Source organism: Lutra lutra, chromosome 2 (assembly GCF_902655055.1).
Source record: "Lutra lutra chromosome 2, mLutLut1.2, whole genome shotgun sequence".
Taxonomy (NCBI): Eukaryota; Metazoa; Chordata; class Mammalia; order Carnivora; family Mustelidae; genus Lutra; species Lutra lutra.
The window spans coordinates 153,341,003-153,360,266 of record NC_062279.1 but is presented as its reverse complement, the minus strand read 5'-3'; the positions used below and the strand labels follow the sequence as shown (position 1 = coordinate 153,360,266).

The window sequence follows — 19,264 nt, the reverse complement described above, 5'->3', positions numbered from 1 at the left end:
TTTAACAAATAGAAGCTAGAACATCACCAGTGCCTCTGAAGTCCCCAAACATGACTAATGGGTTGCTTCAAACTCCTCACCACCCCCATAAGAAACTGCTATCCTAAATTTTATGTTGGCCATTCCCTTGCTTTTCTTTATGATTTTGCCATGGTAAACCCTAAACAATATAATGTTCAGCTTTGCTGAGGTTTAGACTTTGGATTACAAAAATCATACTGTATATATTCTTTCGTAACTTGTTTTTTTCACTCAACTTTGAGAACCATAATGATGAATATAATTCTTATTTCTTCAATTTCATTGCTGTATGGTATTCCCTTGCTTGAATGTATTATACATTATTTAATCCTATTTTAAATGGGCATTTGATTATTCTAGCATTTTGTTCTTAGGAACAAAAAAGATTCTTACATATGAGCCTTAAGGCATATATGCAAGAATTTCCCTAGAGAAATGCTCTTCAAATTTTTGTCTATTTTTGCCTATCTGCTAAAAGTTTTGAAAAGATAAATATTCCCTCAATAGTTTTAAGTAAACATCTAAAAACAAAATAAAATGAGCAAAAATTTTTAATAGAGGCTTTAATAGTTGCAAAGATTGTGATATTTGTCATGCTATAAATATGGTGAAACTTGGTGATGAGGCCAATTCAAATGGAAAGATACAAGTGGTTGGCACTGTGTTCCACGCATTCCTGTTCTCAAATGAGCTTTTACCTTCAGTGGGAGTGAAGCAGAGAGGGGATGTAAAGGGGAGAATGAAGCTGGATGAGGAAACAGAAGGCAACCCTGTTTCAGGAAACTTAAGAGGGAAGATAAGTTCCTATGTCTCCAGGTATCTTCTAGCCCAGAATCCCCAGATCAGGCTGACAAAATGGGCTTCCACTAGCAAAGATTCCTGGAATTGCTGCCACTTTTCTGGACATTCTGGAGAGTTTCAAGACACAGAAATATTCTCATTGATATTAAAGCTCGAAATGGAAGGAATGTTGTTACAGAAAAGTCACTCAATTCCTTGAATTCTTTCTAAGTTTTATGCAAAAAGCCATTTAGTAACCTAGCATTTTTAAACATTACTTTTAATGATCCATCAGCTGACAACTTGATTGAACCCTTTGTCAGTTTGGTTGAAAGTAAAGAATTGTAAACTCTGACTTGTAAAAAACAAACAAACAAACAAACAACAACAAAAACCTGTTCAGTTTCTCAGAAATACAACCAGGAGGCTTCATCATCTATCTATTCAAGGAAGATTTATCAAATAACTATTCATCATAAATGTAATTTTTTCACTTAGAGTAACCTTGCTTAACCTAATGTGGTTAGAAACAGGAAAATAAATGCTGTTTATTTTCATCAAATTTTGCTGATACAATATTTTTGATAAAATGTTTTTTATCTTATCAAGGTCTCTTAAGACATTTTCATCTAAATCTCAGAAGTGAGAATGTAATTCAATCAATCCAGGGATAATGTCCAGTTTAAAACTGAATAGACAAACTAGTTTTTAGTTTTAACTAATCACCCAGGCCAGACTTATTTTGCATGAGAAAATCTGGTTTAATTCTAAAATTAAATAAATGCGTTACTATGAAGCCCTGACAAACATTTTACTTTTGTGATAACTCTAAGGTTGATAAATGGATGGACAGATGGGCAGATAGATAGATAAGTGATTGAGATATTGCTTTGCTCTAAATTTGTTACTGGGATGAAATAAGGTGCTGCCATCTTTGATATTCACAAGGCTGATGTATTTTGGATAGCAGTCACAGATTTCAAGAGGTAAGGTCATTAAACGAAAATTGTCATTACTCATGCTGAATTCAGAACATCCTAATAGGAGCCAAACTATCCCATTTCTAACACAATACTTTGCTCTTAGAAAAATTTACAGGACCAGAAAAATCACAAAGCTCTACCACAGGTTTATGGAATCTTGATTGAAGGAGGCTACAGGGTAATAATATCTTGCATTACCACTGTTGTACCCCACCCCCAAGGATTTTTATATTCCAGAGCGATATACCAGAGTAAGAGAAAGTTGGTGAGAGGTTTTCTTTCAAGACAACAAGTGTGATTGTAAAAAAGGGGTTGGGAAAAGGGAACCGAAAAGATGGTTTTTATCCAGAACATATTGTCAGAACAATTTTCAAAAGAGTATATATAGAGGGTCTCACTCGCCGCCGCCGGCCGGTGCTCCGCATCCTCCTCCCGCTCGTCCTTCACGTCCACCGCCGCCACCTCCGCCGCCCGCAATGGAAGAGGAGATCGCCGCGCTCGTCATCGACAATGGCTCCGGCATGTGCAAGGCGGGCTTTGCTGGGGACGACGCCCCCCGGGCCGTGTTCCCGTCCATCGTCGGGCGACCCCGACACCAGGGCGTGATGGTGGGTATGGGCCAGAAGGACTCCTACGTGGGCAACGAGGCCCAGAGCAAGCGCGGCATCCTGACCCTGAAGTACCCCATCGAACACGGCATTGTCACCAACTGGGACGACATGGAGAAGATCTGGCACCACACCTTCTACAACGAGCTGCGCGTGGCCCCCGAGGAGCACCCCGTGCTGCTGACCGAGGCCCCCCTGAACCCCAAAGCCAACCGCGAGAAAATGACCCAGATCATGTTCGAGACCTTCAACACCCCAGCCATGTACGTGGCCATCCAGGCTGTGCTGTCCCTGTACGCCTCTGGCCGCACCACTGGTATTGTCATGGACTCTGGGGACGGGGACACCCACACTGTGCCCATCTACGAGGGGTACGCCCTGCCCCACGCCATCCTGCGTCTGGACCTGGCTGGCCGGGACCTGACGGACTACCTCATGAAGATCCTTACCGAGAGCGGCTACAGCTTCACCACCACCGCCGAGCGGGAAATCGTGCGTGACATCAAAGAGAAGCTCTGCTACGTCGCCCTGGACTTCGAGCAGGAGATGGCCACGGCCGCGTCCTCCTCCTTCCTGGAGAAGAGCTACGAGCTGCCCAACGGGCAGGTCATCACCATCGGCAACGAGCGGTTCCGCTGCCCGGAGGCGCTCTTCCAGCCCTCGTTCCTGGGCATGGAGTCCTGCGGCATCCACGAGACCACCTTTAACTCCATCATGAAGTGTGACGTCGACATCCGGAAGGATCTCTATGCCAACACGGTGCTGTCCGGTGGGACCACCATGTACCCTGGCATCGCTGACCGGATGCAGAAGGAGATCACCGCTCTGGCGCCCAGCACGATGAAGATCAAGATCATCGCTCCTCCCGAGCGCAAGTACTCCGTGTGGATCGGGGGCTCCATCCTGGCCTCGCTGTCCACCTTCCAGCAGATGTGGATCAGCAAACAGGAGTACGACGAGTCGGGCCCCTCCATCGTCCACTGCAAATGCTTCTAAACGGACTGCGGGCAGATGCGTAGCACCTGCCGCCTGAGCGAACCCGGAGTAGCAGTTGGCCCGGCACATGGGCGCACCTCATGCCGGCCTCGTGAAACTGGAATCAGCCTTTGAAAAGAAATTTGTCCTTGAAGCTTGTATCTGATATCAGCACTGGATTGTAGAACTTGTTGCTGATCTTGCCCTTGTATCCGAGTTAACTGTTCCCTTGGTATATGTTTAATACCCTGTACATATCTTTGATTTAAACCCTTAGCACATGTGGCTCGGTCAGTTCGTGGCTGAGGTTGAGAACACGTTTATGGAAGAGAAATCCATTGATTGGAGAACCCGCAAGGCCGTGAGGTTCTTGATCTGTGCAGGGTATTGATGTGTAAGCTGCCTATTCCAGGATTTCTCTAGAGGCTGGCAAGAGTCCTGAACGAGTTGTCATTTCTGTCTTGCTGGTCTAACAGGGTTGGGAAGGTCCGAGCCTTAGGACCCACTTTCCTTTCTTACCCGATGTTTTCCTGCCAGAACACCGTGGGTTAATTGCCTTGAGTTGGAAAACGGTTTGCATTTACAACTGTAAATTTATTCATCCTTTTAATTTATGTAAGGTTTTTGTACACAATTCTCAATTCTTTAAGAGATGACAACAAATTTTTGGTTTTCTACTGTCATGTGAGAACATTAGGCCCCAGCAACGTGTCATTGTGTGAGGAAAATAAAAAAGTGCTGCAGTGAAAAAAAAAAAAAGAGTATATATAGATACTGAAGGTATAAAAATTAATTCACTTAAGATAACCTGTGTTTGGGGGCACCGGGGTGGTTCAGTCATTAAGTGTCTGCCTTCAGCTCAGGTCATGATCCCTTGGCAGGAATTCTGCTTCTCTCTCTCCCACTCCCCCTACTTATGTTCACTCTCTCGCTGCATCTCTTTGTCAAATAAATAATTAAAATCTTAAAAAAAAATCACCCATGTTTGCAAACCCTCTGGAAATCTTCATGAAGTCCCAGAAAATATATGTACCCAGTTTGAAGACCACTGCCACAGGATATATACTTGGGAGTAGAATTAAGTGTCACAGAAATGGGCATCTTCAACTTTACTAGACAGTCTTAAACTGTTTACCAAAGTGATTATACCAATGCACACTTCTACCTGCAGACTATGAAACTTCTCTTTACTCTACATTCTTACCAACAATTGGTATTGTCAAGGTTTTTGCTTGCCAGTGTAATAGTTGTGATATTTTATCTCATATTTTAATTAGCATTTCTTTCATTACTAAGGAAATCAAGTATCGTTCCTTGTGTTTATTGACCATGTTATGTTTCCCCTTTTGTGAAATTCCCATTCATGCCATTAGTTCATTTATCCATTAGGATCATTTGGTTTTTCACTTGTTGATTCCCAAAAGATTTTTGGTGGGGGGGAGTGGTGCCTGGGTGGCTCAGTGGGTTAGAGCCTCTGTCTTCAGCTCAGGTCATGATCCCAGGGTCCTGGGATGGAGCCCCGCATCAGCCTCTCTGCTCAGCAGGAAGCCTGTTTCCCCCTCTCTCTCTCTGCCTGCCTCTGCCTACTTGCGATCTCCATCTGTCAAATAAATAAATAAAATCTTTTTCTAAAAAAAGGGTTTTTTTTTTTGCATATTGTACAGTACTCTATCGATAATATGTATTAAAATACCTTCTCTTGGTTTATGGATTACATTTTTACTCTGTGTATAATTTACTTAGATGAACCAAAGTTGTCGATTTTAAATATTTTATTTTTTATAAACATATAATATATTTTTATCCCCAGGGGTAGAGGTCTGTGAATCACCAGGTTTACACACTTCACAGCACTCACCATAGCACATACCCTCCCCAAAGTCCATAACCCAACCACCCTCTCCCCCCACCTCCCCCCATCAACCCTCAGCTTTGTTTTGTGAGATTAAGAGTCACTTATGGTTTGTCTCCCTCCCAATCCCATCTTGTTTCATTTATTTTTCTCCTACCCCCTTAACCCCCTATGTTGCATCTCCACTTCCTCATATCAGGGAGATCATATGATAGTTGTCTTTCTCTGATTGACTTATTTCACTAAGCATGATACCCTCTAGTTTCATCCATGTCATCACAAATGGCAAGATTTCATTTCTTTTGATGGCTGCATAGTATTCCATTGTGTATATATACCACATCTTCTTTATCCATTCATCTGTTGATGGACATCTAGGTTTTTTCCATAGTTTGGCTATTGTGGACATTGCTGCTACAAACATTCGGGTGCACATGCCCCTTCAGATCACTATGTTTGTATCTTTAGGGTAAATACCCAGCAGTGCAATTGCTGGGTCATAGGGTAGTTCTATTTTCAACATTTTGAGGAACCTCCATGCTGTTTTCCAGAGTGGTTGCACCAGCTTGCATTCCCACCAACAGTGTAGGAGGGTTCCCCTTTCTCCGCATCCTTGCCAGCATCTGTCATTTCCTGACTTGTTCATTTTAGCCATTCTGACTGGTGTGAGGTGATATCTCATTGTGGTTTTGATTTGTATTTCCCTGATGCCAAGTGATATGGAGCACTTTTTCATGTGTCTGTTGGCCATCTGGATGTCTTCTTTGCAGAAATGTCTGTTCATATCTTCTGCCCATTTCTTGATTGGATTATTTGTTCTTTGGGTGTTGAGTCTGATAAGTTCTTTATAGATTTTGGACACTAGCCCTTTATCTGATATGTCATTTGCAAATATCTTCTCCCATTCTGTCAGTTGTCTTTTAGTTTTGTTCACTGTTTCCTTTGCTGTGCAAAAGCTTTTGATCTTGTTGAAATCCCAATAGTTCATTTTTGCCCTTGCTTCCCTTGCCTTTGGCGATGTTCCTAGGAAGATATTGCTGAGGCTGAGGTCGAAGAGGTTGCTGCCTCGGTCCTCCTCAAGGATTTTGATGGATTCCTTTCTCACATTGAGGTCCTTCATCCATTTTGAGTCTATTTTCGTGTGTGGTGTAAGGAAATGGTCCAATTTCATTTTTCTGCATGTGGCTGTCCAATTTTCCCAACACCATTTATTGAAGAGGCTGTCTTTTTTCCATTGGACATTCTTTCCTGCTTTGTCGAAGATGAGTTGACCATAGAGTTGAGGGTCTATTTCTGGGCTCTCTATTCTGTTCTATTGATCTATGTGTCTGTTTTTGTGCCAGTACCATGCTGTCTTGATGATGACAGCTTTGTAATAGAGCTTGAAGTCCGGAATTGTGATGCCACCAACTTTGGCTTTCTTTTTCAATATTCCTTTGGCTATTCAAGGTCTTTTCTGGTTCCATATAAATTTTAGGATTATTTGTTCCATTTCTTTGAAAAAAGTGGATGGTATTTTGATAGGAATTGCATTAAATGTGTAGATTGCCTTAGGTACCATAGACATTTTCACAATATTTGTTCTTCCAATCCAGGAGCATGGAACATTTTTCCATTTCTTTGTGTCTTCCTCAATTTCTTTCATGCGTACTTTATAGTTTTCTATGTATAGATTCTTAGCCTCTTTGGTAAGGTTTATTCCTAGGTATCTTATAGTTTTGGGTGCAATTGTAAATGGGATGGACTCCTTAATTTCTCTTTCTTCTGTCTTGTTGGTGTAGAGAAATGCAACTGATTTCTGTGCATTGATTTTATATCCTGACACTTTACTGAATTCCTGTACAAGTTCTAGCAGTTTTGGAGTGGAGTCTTCTGGGTTTTCCACATATAGTATCATATCATCTGCAAAGAGTGATAGTTTGACTTCTTCTTTGCCGATTTGGATGCCTTTAATTTCCTTTTGTTGTCTGATTGCTGAGGCTAGGACTTCTAGTACTATGTTGAATAGCAGTGGTGATAATAGACATCCCTGCCGTGTTCCTGACCTTAGCGGAAAAGCTTTCAGTTTTTCTCCATTGAGAATGATATTTGCCGTGGGTTTTTCATAGATGGCTTTGATAATATTGAGGTATGTGCCCCTCTATCCCTACACTTTGAAGAGTTTTGATCAGGAAGGGATGCTGTACTTTGTCAAATGCTTTTTCAGCATCTATTGAGAGTATCATATGGTTCTTGTTCTTTCTTTTCCTAATGTGTTGTATCACACTGATTGATTTGCAGATGTTGAACTAGCCTTGCAGCCCTGGAATAAATCCCACTTGGTCGTGGTGAATAATCCTTTTAATGTACTGTTGAATCCTATTGGCTAGTATTTTGGTGAGAATTTTCAGATCTGTGTTCATAAAGGATATTGGTCTGTAGTTCTCTTTTTTGATGGGATCCTTGTCTGGTTTTGGGATCAAGGTGATGCTGGCCTCATAAAATGAGTTTGGAAGTTTTCCTTCCATTTCTATTTTTTGGAACAGTTTCAGGAGAATAGGAATTAGTTTTTCTTTAAATGTTTGGTAGAATTCCCCCGGGAAGCCGTCTGGCCCTGGGCTTTTGTTTGTTTGGAGATTTTTGATGACTCTTTCAATCTCTTTTCTGGTTATGGGTCTGTTCAGGCTTTCTATTTCTTCCTGGTTCAGTTGTGGTAGTTTATATGTCTCTAGGAATGCATCCATTTCTACCAGATTGTCAAATTTGTTGGCGTAGAGTTGCTCATAGTATGTTCTTATAATTGTCTGTATTTCTTTGTTGTTCGTTGTGATCTCTCCTCTTTCATTCATGATTTTATTTATTTGGGTCCTTTCTCTTTTCTTTTCGATAAATCTGGCCAGGGGTTTATCAATCTTATTAATTCTTTCAAAGAACAGCTCCTAGTTTCGTTGATTTGTTCTATTTTGTTTGTTTGTTTGTTTTGTTTTCTATTTCATTGATTTCTGCTCTGATCTTTATGATTTCTCTTCTCCTGCTGGGTTTAGGGTTTCTTTCTTGTTCTTTCTCCGGCTCCTTTAGGTGTAGGTTTAGGTTGTGTACCTGAGACCTTTCTTGTTTCTTGAGAAAGGCTTGTACCGCTATATATCTTCCTCTCAGGACTGCCTTTGTTGTGTCCCACAGATTTTGAACTGTGGTGTTTTCATTATCATTTGTTTCCATGAATTTTTTCAATTCTTCTTTAATTTCCTGGTTGGCCCATTCATTTTTTAGAAGGATGCTGTTTAGTCTCCATGTATTTGGGTTCTTTCCAAATTTCCTCTCATGATTGAGTTCTAGCTTCAGAGCATTGTGGTCTGAAAATATGCAGGGAATGATCCCAATCTTTTAATACTGGTTGAGACCTGACTTAGGACCCAGGATGTGATCTATTCTGGAGATGTTCCATGCGCACTAGAGAAGAATGTGTATTCTGTTGCTTTGGGATGAAATGTTCTGAATATATCTGTGATGTCCATCTGGTCCAGTGTGTCATTTAAGGCCTTTATTTCCTTGTTGATCTTTTGCTTGGATGATCTGTCCATTTAAGTGAGGGGAGTGTTAAAGTCCCCTACTATTATTGTATTATTGTTGATGTGTTTCTTTGATTTTGTTATTAATTGGTTTATATAGTTGGCTGCTCCCACGTTAGGGGCATAGATATTTAAAATTTTTAGATCTTCTTGTTGGACAGTTCCTTTGAGTATGATATAGTGTCCTTCCTCATCTCTTATTATAGTCTTTGGCTTAAAATCTAATTGATCTGATATAAGGATTGCCACTCCTGCTTTCTTCTGATGTCCATTAGCATGGTAAATTCTTTTCCACCCCCTCACTTTAAATCTGGAGGTGTCTTCGTGTTTAAAATGAGTTTCTTTTACGCCACATATATATGAGTTTTGTTTTTTTATCCATTCTGATACCCTGTGTCTTTTGATTGGGGCATTTAGCCCATTAACATTCAGGGTAACTATTGAGAGATATGAATTTAGTGCCATTGTATTGCCTGTAAGGTGACTGTTATTGTATATTGTCTCTGTTCCTTTCTGATCTACTACTTTTAGGCTCTCTCTTTGCTTAGAGGACCACTTTCAATATTTCCTGTAGAGCTGGTTTGGTGTTTGCAAATTCTTTCGGGTTTTGTTTGTCCTGGAAGCTTTTAATCTCTCCTTCTATTTTCAATGATAGCCTAGCTGGATATAGTATTCTTGGCTGCATGTTTTTCTCATTTAGTGCTCTGAATATATCATGCCAGCTCTTTGTGGTCTACCAGGTCTCTGTGGATAAGTCTGCTGCCAATCTAATATTTTTACAATTGTATGTTACAGATTTCTTTTCCCAGGCTGCTTTCAGGATTATCTCTTTGTCACTAAGACTTGTAAATTTTACTATTAGGTGATGGGGTGTGAACCTATTCTTATTGATTTTGAGGGGGGTTCTCTGAACCTCCTGGATCTTGATGCTTGTCCCCTTTGCGATATTGGGGAAATTCTCTCCAATAATTCTCTCCAATATACCTTCTGCTCCCCTCTCTCTCTCTTCTTCTTCTGGAATCCCAATTATTCTAATGTTGTTTCATCTTATGGTGTCACTTATCTCTCGAATTCTCCCCTCGTGGTCCAGTAGCTGTTTGTCCCTCTTTTGCTCAGCTTCTTTATTCTCTGTCATTTGGTCTGCTATATAGCTAATTCTTTCTTCTGCCTCATTTATCCTAGCAGTGAGAGCCTCCATTTTTGATTGCACCTCATTAATAGCTTTTTTTATTTCAACTTGGTTAGATTTTAGTTCTTTTATTTCTCCAGAAAGGGCTTTTATATCTCCCAAGAGTGTTTCTCTAATATCTTCCATGCCTTTTTCGAGCCCGGCTAGAACCTTGAGAATCATTCTGAACTCTAGTTATGACATATTACCAATGTCTCTATTGATTAGGTCCCTAGCCTTTGGTACTGCCTCTTGTTCTTTTTTTTGTGGTGAATTTTTCAGCTTTGTCATTTTGTCCAGATAAGAGTATATGAAGGAGCAAATAAAATATGAAAAGGGTGGCAACAACCCCAGGAAAATATGCTTTAACCAAATCAGGAGAGATCCCAAATCTGAGGGGGGAGAAAGGGGATAAAAAGAGGTTCAGAAAGAAAAAAAAAGAAAGAAAGAAAGAAACAATTAAAAAAAAGAAAACAAATAAAGAAAAATATAAAAAAGAAAAAAATATATATATATATTAGATAAACTAGTTAAAAAACGTTAAAAAAAGAAAAGGGTAAAAGTTAAAAAAAATTTGGCAGAAGAAGAGAAAAAAAATTGAAAAAGAAAAAAAAATTAAATTAACTGCAAGGCTAAAGAATCACGGGGAGAAATTCATGAGTTCCGTGCTTTGCTTTCTCATCCTCAGGAATTCCGCTGCTCTCCTTAATATTGAAACTGCACTCCTTGGTAGGTGAACTTGGTCCTGGCTGGATTTCTTGTTGATCTTCTGGGGGAGGGGCATGTTGTAGTGCTTCTCAAGTGTCTTTGCCCCAGGCGGAATTGCACCGCCCTTCCCAAGGGCCGGGCTGAGTAATCTGCTCGGGTTCGCTTTCAGTAGCTTTTGTTCCCTGAGTGCTTTCCGTAGAGTTCTGGAGGACAGGAATGAAGATGGCGGCCTCCCAGTCTCCAGCCCAAAGGAGCCGAGAGCCCAGGGCCCCACTACTCAGTGTGCCCTCAGAGAACAGCGCCCAATTACTCCTGTCACCCTGGCCTCCGGCCACGCTCCGAGCTAACCGAGCCTGCAACCGGTTCAAGGTAGCCCCGAGCTGAGAGCTCACTCCTCGGCTCTGTCTCTGTAGCCGGCTTCCCCATTCTAATACCTGTAAGCTCTGCGACACTCAGACACCCCCGATCCTTCTGTGACCCTGCCGGACCTGAGATCATGCTGACCCTGCGTGAGTTTCACCCCGGTTAAGCCTCTGGAGCGATGTCCCTCAGCGGAACAGACTTTTAAATGTCCTGATTTTGTGCTCCATTGCTCCTTCACTTGCCGGGAGCCGGCCCCTCCCCCCACGGTCTATCTTCCCGTAGCTTTGGATTCACTTCTCCGCCAGTCCTACTTTTCAGAAAGTGGTTGATTTTCTGTTTCTAGAATTGCTGTTCTTCTTCTCTTCGATCTCCCATTGGATTTGTAGGTGTTTGTAATCTTTAGATAAGCTATCTAGCTGATCTCCTGCTACCTGAAGTAGTCTCGGCCTGCTACTTCTCAGCCATCTTGAATCCTCCCCCCAATAGTCAATTTTTTGGTTTGTTTCTTTTTTTCTTTGTTCATTTATTTTATTTCTTAAAGTCCACCTAAGTGTGAAATCTTATTCTCTGAATGACTTATTTCACTTGGCATTTTATTCTCTAGATCCATCTGTGTTGTAATTGGTAAGATTTCATTATTTTTTATGGCTGAAGTATATTCTGTTATATATAGGGCTGCGTGAGTGGCTCAGTTGGTTAAGTGTCCGACTCTTGATTTTGGTTCAGGTCATGATCTCAGGGTTGTCGGATGGAAACCCACATTGGGCCCTGCACTGAGTGTGGAGCATGCCTAAGAGTCTCTCTCTCTTCCTCTGCCCCTCCCCTGCTTGTTGCTCTCTCTCTCTCTCTCTAACAAAGATAAAGACAAACAAAAAACAATGAATAAATAAATAAAATATTCCATATTTTATACAAACACACACACATGCACAAATACTTCTTTATTCAATCATCTATCTATGGACACTTAGGTTGCTTCCATAGTTTGGCTGTTGTAAATAATGTTGCAGTAAACATAGGGGTGAATGCATATTTTTGAATTACTGTTTTGGTATTCGTTGGGTAAATAACCAGTAGTGGAATTACTGGATCATATTGTAATTCCATTTTTGTAATTTAATTTTTATAAGAAGTGCTATACTGTTCTCCAGAGCAGCATTCCTACCAACAGTGCACAAGTATTCCTTTTTCTCCACTTTCTAGCCAACACTTATTTCTTGTCTTTCTGATTCTAGCCATTCTGACAGGTATGAAGTAATATCCTGTTGTGATTCTGATTTTCATTTCCCTGATGATGAGTGATATTGAGCATCTTCTCGTATGTCTGTTGGCCATCTGTATGCCTTCTTTGAGGAAATGTCTGTTCTTGTCTTCTGCTCCTTTCCTTAAATTGGATTATTTGTATTTTGAGTGTTGAATTGTATAAGTTCTTTACACTTTGGATATCAACACTTTAATCATATATGGTATTGGCAAATACCTTCTCCTACTCAGTATGTGCAGAAAATGAAAAACTATGGTCCCCCAATAGTTTATTTTTGCTTTTGTTTCTCTTGCCATAAGAGACATATCTAGAAAAATGTTGCTATGGCTAATGTCAGAGAAATTACTGCGCATGCTCTCTCTAGGATTTTTATGGCTTTAGGTACCACACTAAGGTCCTTAATCCATTTTGAATTTGTTTCAATGCATGGTGTGAGAAACAGGTCCAGTTTGATTTTTTTTGTGTGTAGCTGTCCAGTTTTCCCAACACCATTTGTTGAAGAGGCTGTCTTTTTCCCATTGTATATTTTTGCCTCCTTTGTTGAAGATTAATTGACCATATAATCGTGGGTTCATTTCTATGCCCTCTGTTCTGTTCTATTGATCTATGTGTCTATTTTTGTGCCAGTATCATACTGTTTTGATTGCTACAGCTTTGTAGTATATCTTTTTTTTAAAGTTTATTTATTTATTTGAGAGAAAGGGAAAGAGACAGAGAGAGAAAGAGAGCTTGAGCAGGGAGGAAAGGCAGAGGGGGAGGAAGAGGCAGACTCCCCACTGAGCAGACTCAATTCCAGGACTCTAATCATGACCTGAGCCCACACTTTAACTGACTGAGCCACCCAGACACCCCAGCTTTGTAGTAAATATTGAAATATGAGATTGTCATACCTCTAGTTTTGTTTTTCTTTTCAAGATTGCTTTGGCTATTCTGGATCTTTTGTGGTTCCATACAAATTTTAAGACTATTTATTCTAGTAGTGTGAAGAATCCAATTGGTATTTTGATAGGGATTACATTAAATCTATAGATTGCTTTGGGTAATATGTATATTTTGACAATATTTGTTCTCCCAGTCAATGGGTATGGAATATCTTTCCATTAGTTTGTGTTATCTTCAATTTTTTTCATCAATGTTTTACAGTTTTCAGAGTACAGATCTTTGACCTCCTTGGTTAAGTTTATTTCTAGTTATCTTATTATTTTTGGTGCAGTTGTAAATGGGATCATTTCCTTCATTTCCCTTTCTGTTGCTTTGTTATTAGTGTTTAGAAATGCAATGGATTCCTGTATATTGATTTTGTATCCTTCAAACTTACTGAATTCATTTATCAGTTTTAGTACATTTTTGGTGAAATCTTTAAGATTTTCCATATATAGTACTATACCATCTACAAATAGCGAAAGTTTTACTTCTTTCTTACCAATTTCCATGACTTTATTTTTCTTGTTGGATTTCTGTGGCTAGGACTTGCAGTACTATGTAGAATATAAGTAGTGAGAATGGACATCCTTGTCTGCTCCTGATCTTAGGGGAAAAGTTCTCAGTTTTTCACCATTGAGGACAATATTAACTATGGATTTTTCATATATGGCCTTCATTATATTGGGATTTCTTTCCTCTAAACCTACTTTGTTGAGGGTTTCTATCATGAATGGATGCTGTACTTTGTCAAATGTTTTTTTCTGCATCTATGGAAATGATCATATGGTTTTATCCTTTCTCTTGTTGATGTGTTGTATCACATTCATTGGTTTGAGAATATTGAACCAACTTTGTATCCCAGAAATGAATTCCACTTGATTGTGGTGAATGATTTTTTTAATGTCTTGTTGGATCTGGTTTGCTGATCTTTTGTTGAGGATTTTTGCATCTATGTTTATCAGAGATATTGGACTGCTGTTCTCTTTTTTTGTAGTGTCTTTATCTGGTTTTTATTAGGGTACTGTTGGCCTCATAGAATGAATTTAGAAACTTTCCTTCCTCAAGTTTGAGAAAAATAGGTACAAACTCTTCTTTAAATGTTTGGTAGAATTCACCTGTGAAGCTGTCTGGTCATTGTCAAAAATTTATTCCTTTGTACTTGGAATTTTTGGTTGAGACTATTACTACAGACTTAAAATTCCATTTTCTGACTTTTTCAACTTTTTTTTTCTGACCTAAATAAATGCCCTAAGTTTTATATCTTAGACCCATAAACCTTAATAAACACCCTTACTAAGTCTTTTGATATTTTTTGGTAGGCATTTAGGTTTTTTTAATAAACTGTAGTATTTGAGAATTATGGCAGCTTTGTTTCTCCCTTTTTAAATCTTTAGACTCATAATTCTTATCTGACTACATGAGCTGTGGCTTCTAGTAAAAGGTTTAATAGGAGAAATTTCAAGGGCTACCCTGGTCTTTTCTTAAACTGAATGAGAATCTTTTCAATATTCTACCTTTGAGTATGCTACTTTTTGTTTATCCTATTATCCTATTTATCATCTCTGTTTTTTTTTCTCCTTTCCACCTGCTGAATTAATTGAATTTTTCTCCCTCATCCCACACACACTTCCATTTTTTTCTCCTTTTACTACCTTGGAAATTATATACTCTATTTATCTTCTTTTGGAGATTTTCATGGAATTTTAAAATGCATACTTAGCTTATCAAAATCTAGAAAGACTTCATATCTGTATCTTCCTTTTCATCAACATGCTTTTTTAATGCTTTTAACTCAAATACCCCTCTGATTTATACATATAAATATTCACAATTTTCTTTCTACTTTAGGTTTTCTACTGCCATATATTAGACACTACTTTTTTCAAGATTTTATTTATTTATCTGAGAGAGAGAGAGAGAGAAAGCATGAGAGGGGAGGGTCAGGGAGAAGCAGACTCCCTGCTGAGCAAGGAGCCCAATGTGGGACTTGATCCCAGAACACTGAGATCATGACCTGAGCCGAAGACAGTTGTTTAACCAACAGAGCCACCCAGGCACCCTATTAGACACTATTGATACTGCCTTTTTTATAGTCAGTGTATGTTTAGATTTACCCACAGACTTACCTTCATCTTTATTCACTTTTTTGCCTTGCATTTCAGATCTTTTAGGATTATTTTTCATCTGTCTGAAGTGCATTTCTTTAGAAATTTCTTTAGTGGAGACTAATGGAAATTAAGTCATTCAGATTTTGTTTGAAATGTTTTCATTCCATTAATTAAAAAAAAATGTTTTCATTCCAAAGTTATTTTTAAGAAAGATAATTATGCTTGCATCAAATCATAATTTGGAAGTTATTTTTTCTTGGCATTTTGAAGAAATTTTTACCAGTCTTCCAACTTCCTTTGTAAGTATTGAGAAAACACACATTTCCACCTTTTATCTCTTACTGATTTTCGGATCTCTTTGTCTTTAGTAAGTTTCAATTCATTATGTACCTAAGTATAGCTTACATTTTATGCATCTTGGTTGGGGTTTTGGGGTCTCATGATATAAGAAATGGCACATATTATTAGTACTACAAATTCCTAAACATTATTTTTTAAATGTAAATTCTCCTTCTTTTCTCCATCATCTCTTTCTGAAACTTTCTGAAACTCCCATAGACTTATGTTCAACTTTCTAATCCCTTATATTCTATTATTTTCATTCATATTTTCCATTTCTTTTCTCCTACGTAATTTCCCCATATCTATCTTTCAGCTTACTCATTCTCTGTTTTGTTATATGTAATATACATTAATCTTTCCATGAGTTTTAATATTAACTTTTACTTTTTGTATTCTAGATATTGCATATGTTTCCTTCCAATTATGATGAGTCAACTATGTTTGTATGTTTCAATATGCATGAAAGTATTAAATGATACTTTCCTATATTTTTAATACTCAGAATTTAGCATTTAAATATGTTTATTTTGTATTTTATATCTGAAAATTCAAGTTTGAGGATCTGACTCCACATTTTTTTCTATCTGCTGACTTGTTTATAATAGCTTCTTTTGCTTGTGCTTCTGGTGATGTGTGTGTGTATTGTGTGTGTATGTGTGTGTGTGTGTGTGTGTGAGAGAGAGAGCTCATGTTCCATGGCATTTTACTTTTGGTTATTGTTTGATGTCTGAATTTAAAGTCTTTTCATCCAAAAACAATTGGAATTTGCCTCTACCTGATTAATGGAGACCCAATCAATCCAGAGTGAAGATATGTGAACTAGAAGGTAGATATGAAGAAGTTACAGTTAATATACAGTCAGGTATATTTTTTAAAAGATAAAAAATATGACTAAGAATCAAATGACTTTTCAGCTGGAGATTTGTGAGTGCAGCTACTCAGAGGGTGTGAATTCTTGCCTATATTCACAGGAATTTGAGTTACCATTAGGATTCTTAGCATAGACTTTGTTCTACACCTGCTCATTCTTTTCCATTTGGAGCCTTAGAAAAAAAATATTTTTGCTACTTTCTCAGCAAGGCAAGGTTTTTTTTTGCTTTGTTTTACTTCTTGATTTGACTGAATAGATTTTTTTTTTTTTAATTTGCTGCAGAGTCTGTCTGATGGGGGCTGGGCTGAGGATTAATCCTCCTTATGAACTCCCCTTACTAATCTCTAGCCTTTCTCTTCCATTTCCCACTGCATGACACATTAATACCAAATTCCAGACTAACAGGTATTGACAGAAATTCCCAGAGAAAACACTGGCTTCAGAGTTTGCTTATCCATGGAATTATATTTTCTTGACATTTCAGAGTTTTCAAAATTTCCTTTCTTCCTTCCCGCAAGTTTATCATGCATTTAAAGTTATTTTAAGACCCAAAAATAAGAAAACTAAAAGCCTAAACAAAAATGGACAAAAAATCTGAACAGACAGATCATCAAAGAAGATCCATAGAAGACAAATGAGCACATGAAAAGCTGCTCAAATCATTGCCAAAAAATGAATATTTGTGTTCCCCCCAAATCTGTATGTTGAAACCTAGTCTCCAATGTAACAGTATTAAGAGGTGGACGCTTTGGAAGGTGATTAGGTCATTCAAAGAGCCCTCAAGAATGGAATTAGGACCTTTATAAAAGAGGCCTCAGAGAGCTCCCTTGTCCCTTCTGCCATTTGAAGACAGAGAGAAGATGGCCATCTATGAACCAGGAAGTGGGCTTTCACCAGACACTGAATCTGCTAGAATCTTGATCTTGGACTTCCCAGCCTTTACAACTGTGAGAAGTAAATCAGCCCCCAGTCTATGGTATTTTTATTATATCAGCCCAAATGGACTAAGACAATTTGTTCGAAGGAAATTACAAAGTAAGACAACAATGAGATACCACCACAAACCTATTAGAATAGCTAAAAAAATGTTTAAACTGACAATGCCAATTTTTGGTGAGTATTCACATCAGTAGAAACTCTTTCATTGTTCATGAAAATGCAAAATTGTACTGCCACTTGGAAGATAATTTGGCAGTTTCTTACAAAGCTAAATATAATCTGACAGTTGCACTCCTAGGTATTTACCCAACATATTTGAAATGTTATGTCCACACAAAACATGTATATGAATATATATGGCAAGTTTTTCATTATTGCCACAAACTGAGAACAATTGAGATACCTTTCAATAGATAAATGGTTGAGGAAACTTTGGTACATTAGCACAGTAAGATATTATTTAGCAATAAAAAAAGAGTGATAATGTCAAAACTACATTGGTTAATATTAAGTGGAGATTACTAAGTGAAAGAAATTAATGTATGTCTAAATATTGTATGATTCCACTTCTATGACACTCTAGAAAAAACAAAATTATAGATACAGTAAAAGAGCAGAGGAAATGAAAGGGAATTGAGCAGGTAAAGCAGATATTTTCTAAGGAGGCAAAACTATTAGGTAGGATACAGCATGATACTTTGAATATATTACACTAGACATCTATTGAACTTTACTGTGCAAGAGTTGATCTTAATGTGTGCAAATAAAAACTCCTTAAGTGCTCAGAGGAATCCCAGGATGGAATGCAGAAGGTGACAACAACCTACCTATATTATAGATGTATAAACAATCTCCCTTAAAGGATTAAAGGAAAGATAAACATAAGAAAATGTGGAAATGAGTAGAGCCTATAAAATTAAAGCAATATAAATTATACATAAGCACAACAAAATTGTTTATAAGTTGAACAATTAAGTAAATGGGTGGCAAATGATAGTTTCTTACTGTTGGAGTGGAAGGTTACAGACACACCAAGGGAAGTGTTAGAATGATTCCTATGATAATAGATTAGAGTTGGGCACATCAGTATGAACTCATACTTGGCCTAATAGCTATAGAGATGTCACATAGAGAAATATTTATAGATACCTGTGCATACATTAATTAATATACATTCATACATCTCCCTGTTTGGTCTGCTGAGAAGACCTAAAAGTAGCAACACTCCAATAGCAATGAACACACTTAACACCCAGATCTTGGTTTCTAATACCACTCTGCAAGAAAAGGAATCAGAACTCCTTGGAGGATGTGAGCTGGGCATAGTGACTTCCTTCCAAATGGTAGAATATGGAAAGAGGAGATGAAAGGAATAACTTTAAAGTGGAGAAACCTAAAAACACTGCCTTTTCTAAGTAATCAAGGTCAACTTCAAATAAAAAGTCATGTTTTTGTGATAAAGTCATTTGTTATTATGTACTCTTGATATGATTTAATGAAAATGGCGTTTACCTTTATGAACTTTCTTCCGAAATTACTGCCTCAATCTAAATATGAGAAAAGCAGCAAACAAATATAATTGAGGGGGAATCTTACAAAATATCTGACAGATAATCCTCAAAAGCATCAAAGTAATAAAAAACAAAGAAAGTCTGAGAAACTCTTATGGCCCTCAGGAAACATAAATAATGTGATACAGTATATTAAATGGAATCTAGAACAGAGAAAAAGAGATTAGGTAAAAAAATTAAGGATGAATTTCAATTAGTAATAATGTAATAGTATTTGATTAGTTAGTTGTAGCAAATAT

At 38.2% G+C, this 19,264-nt stretch overlaps 1 protein-coding gene across 1 annotated transcript; it reads left to right on the top strand.

The window, feature by feature from the left end:
• The first annotated feature begins 2,222 nt into the window (after window positions 1–2,222).
• Window positions 2,223–4,039, top strand: LOC125093566 (actin, cytoplasmic 2-like). Its single transcript, XM_047718952.1, has one exon. The coding sequence runs from the start codon at window positions 2,261–2,263 to the stop codon at window positions 3,386–3,388; it is 1,128 nt and encodes a 375-aa protein (XP_047574908.1). The 5' UTR covers window positions 2,223–2,260; the 3' UTR covers window positions 3,389–4,039.
• Window positions 4,040–19,264: the final 15,225 nt, after the last annotated feature.

Bases quoted from the DNA above. Each gene is read 5' to 3' on its own strand.
- LOC125093566 (XM_047718952.1), top strand. From the start codon at position 2,261: ATGGAAGAGGAGATCGCCGCGCTCGTCATCGACAATGGCTCCGGCATG.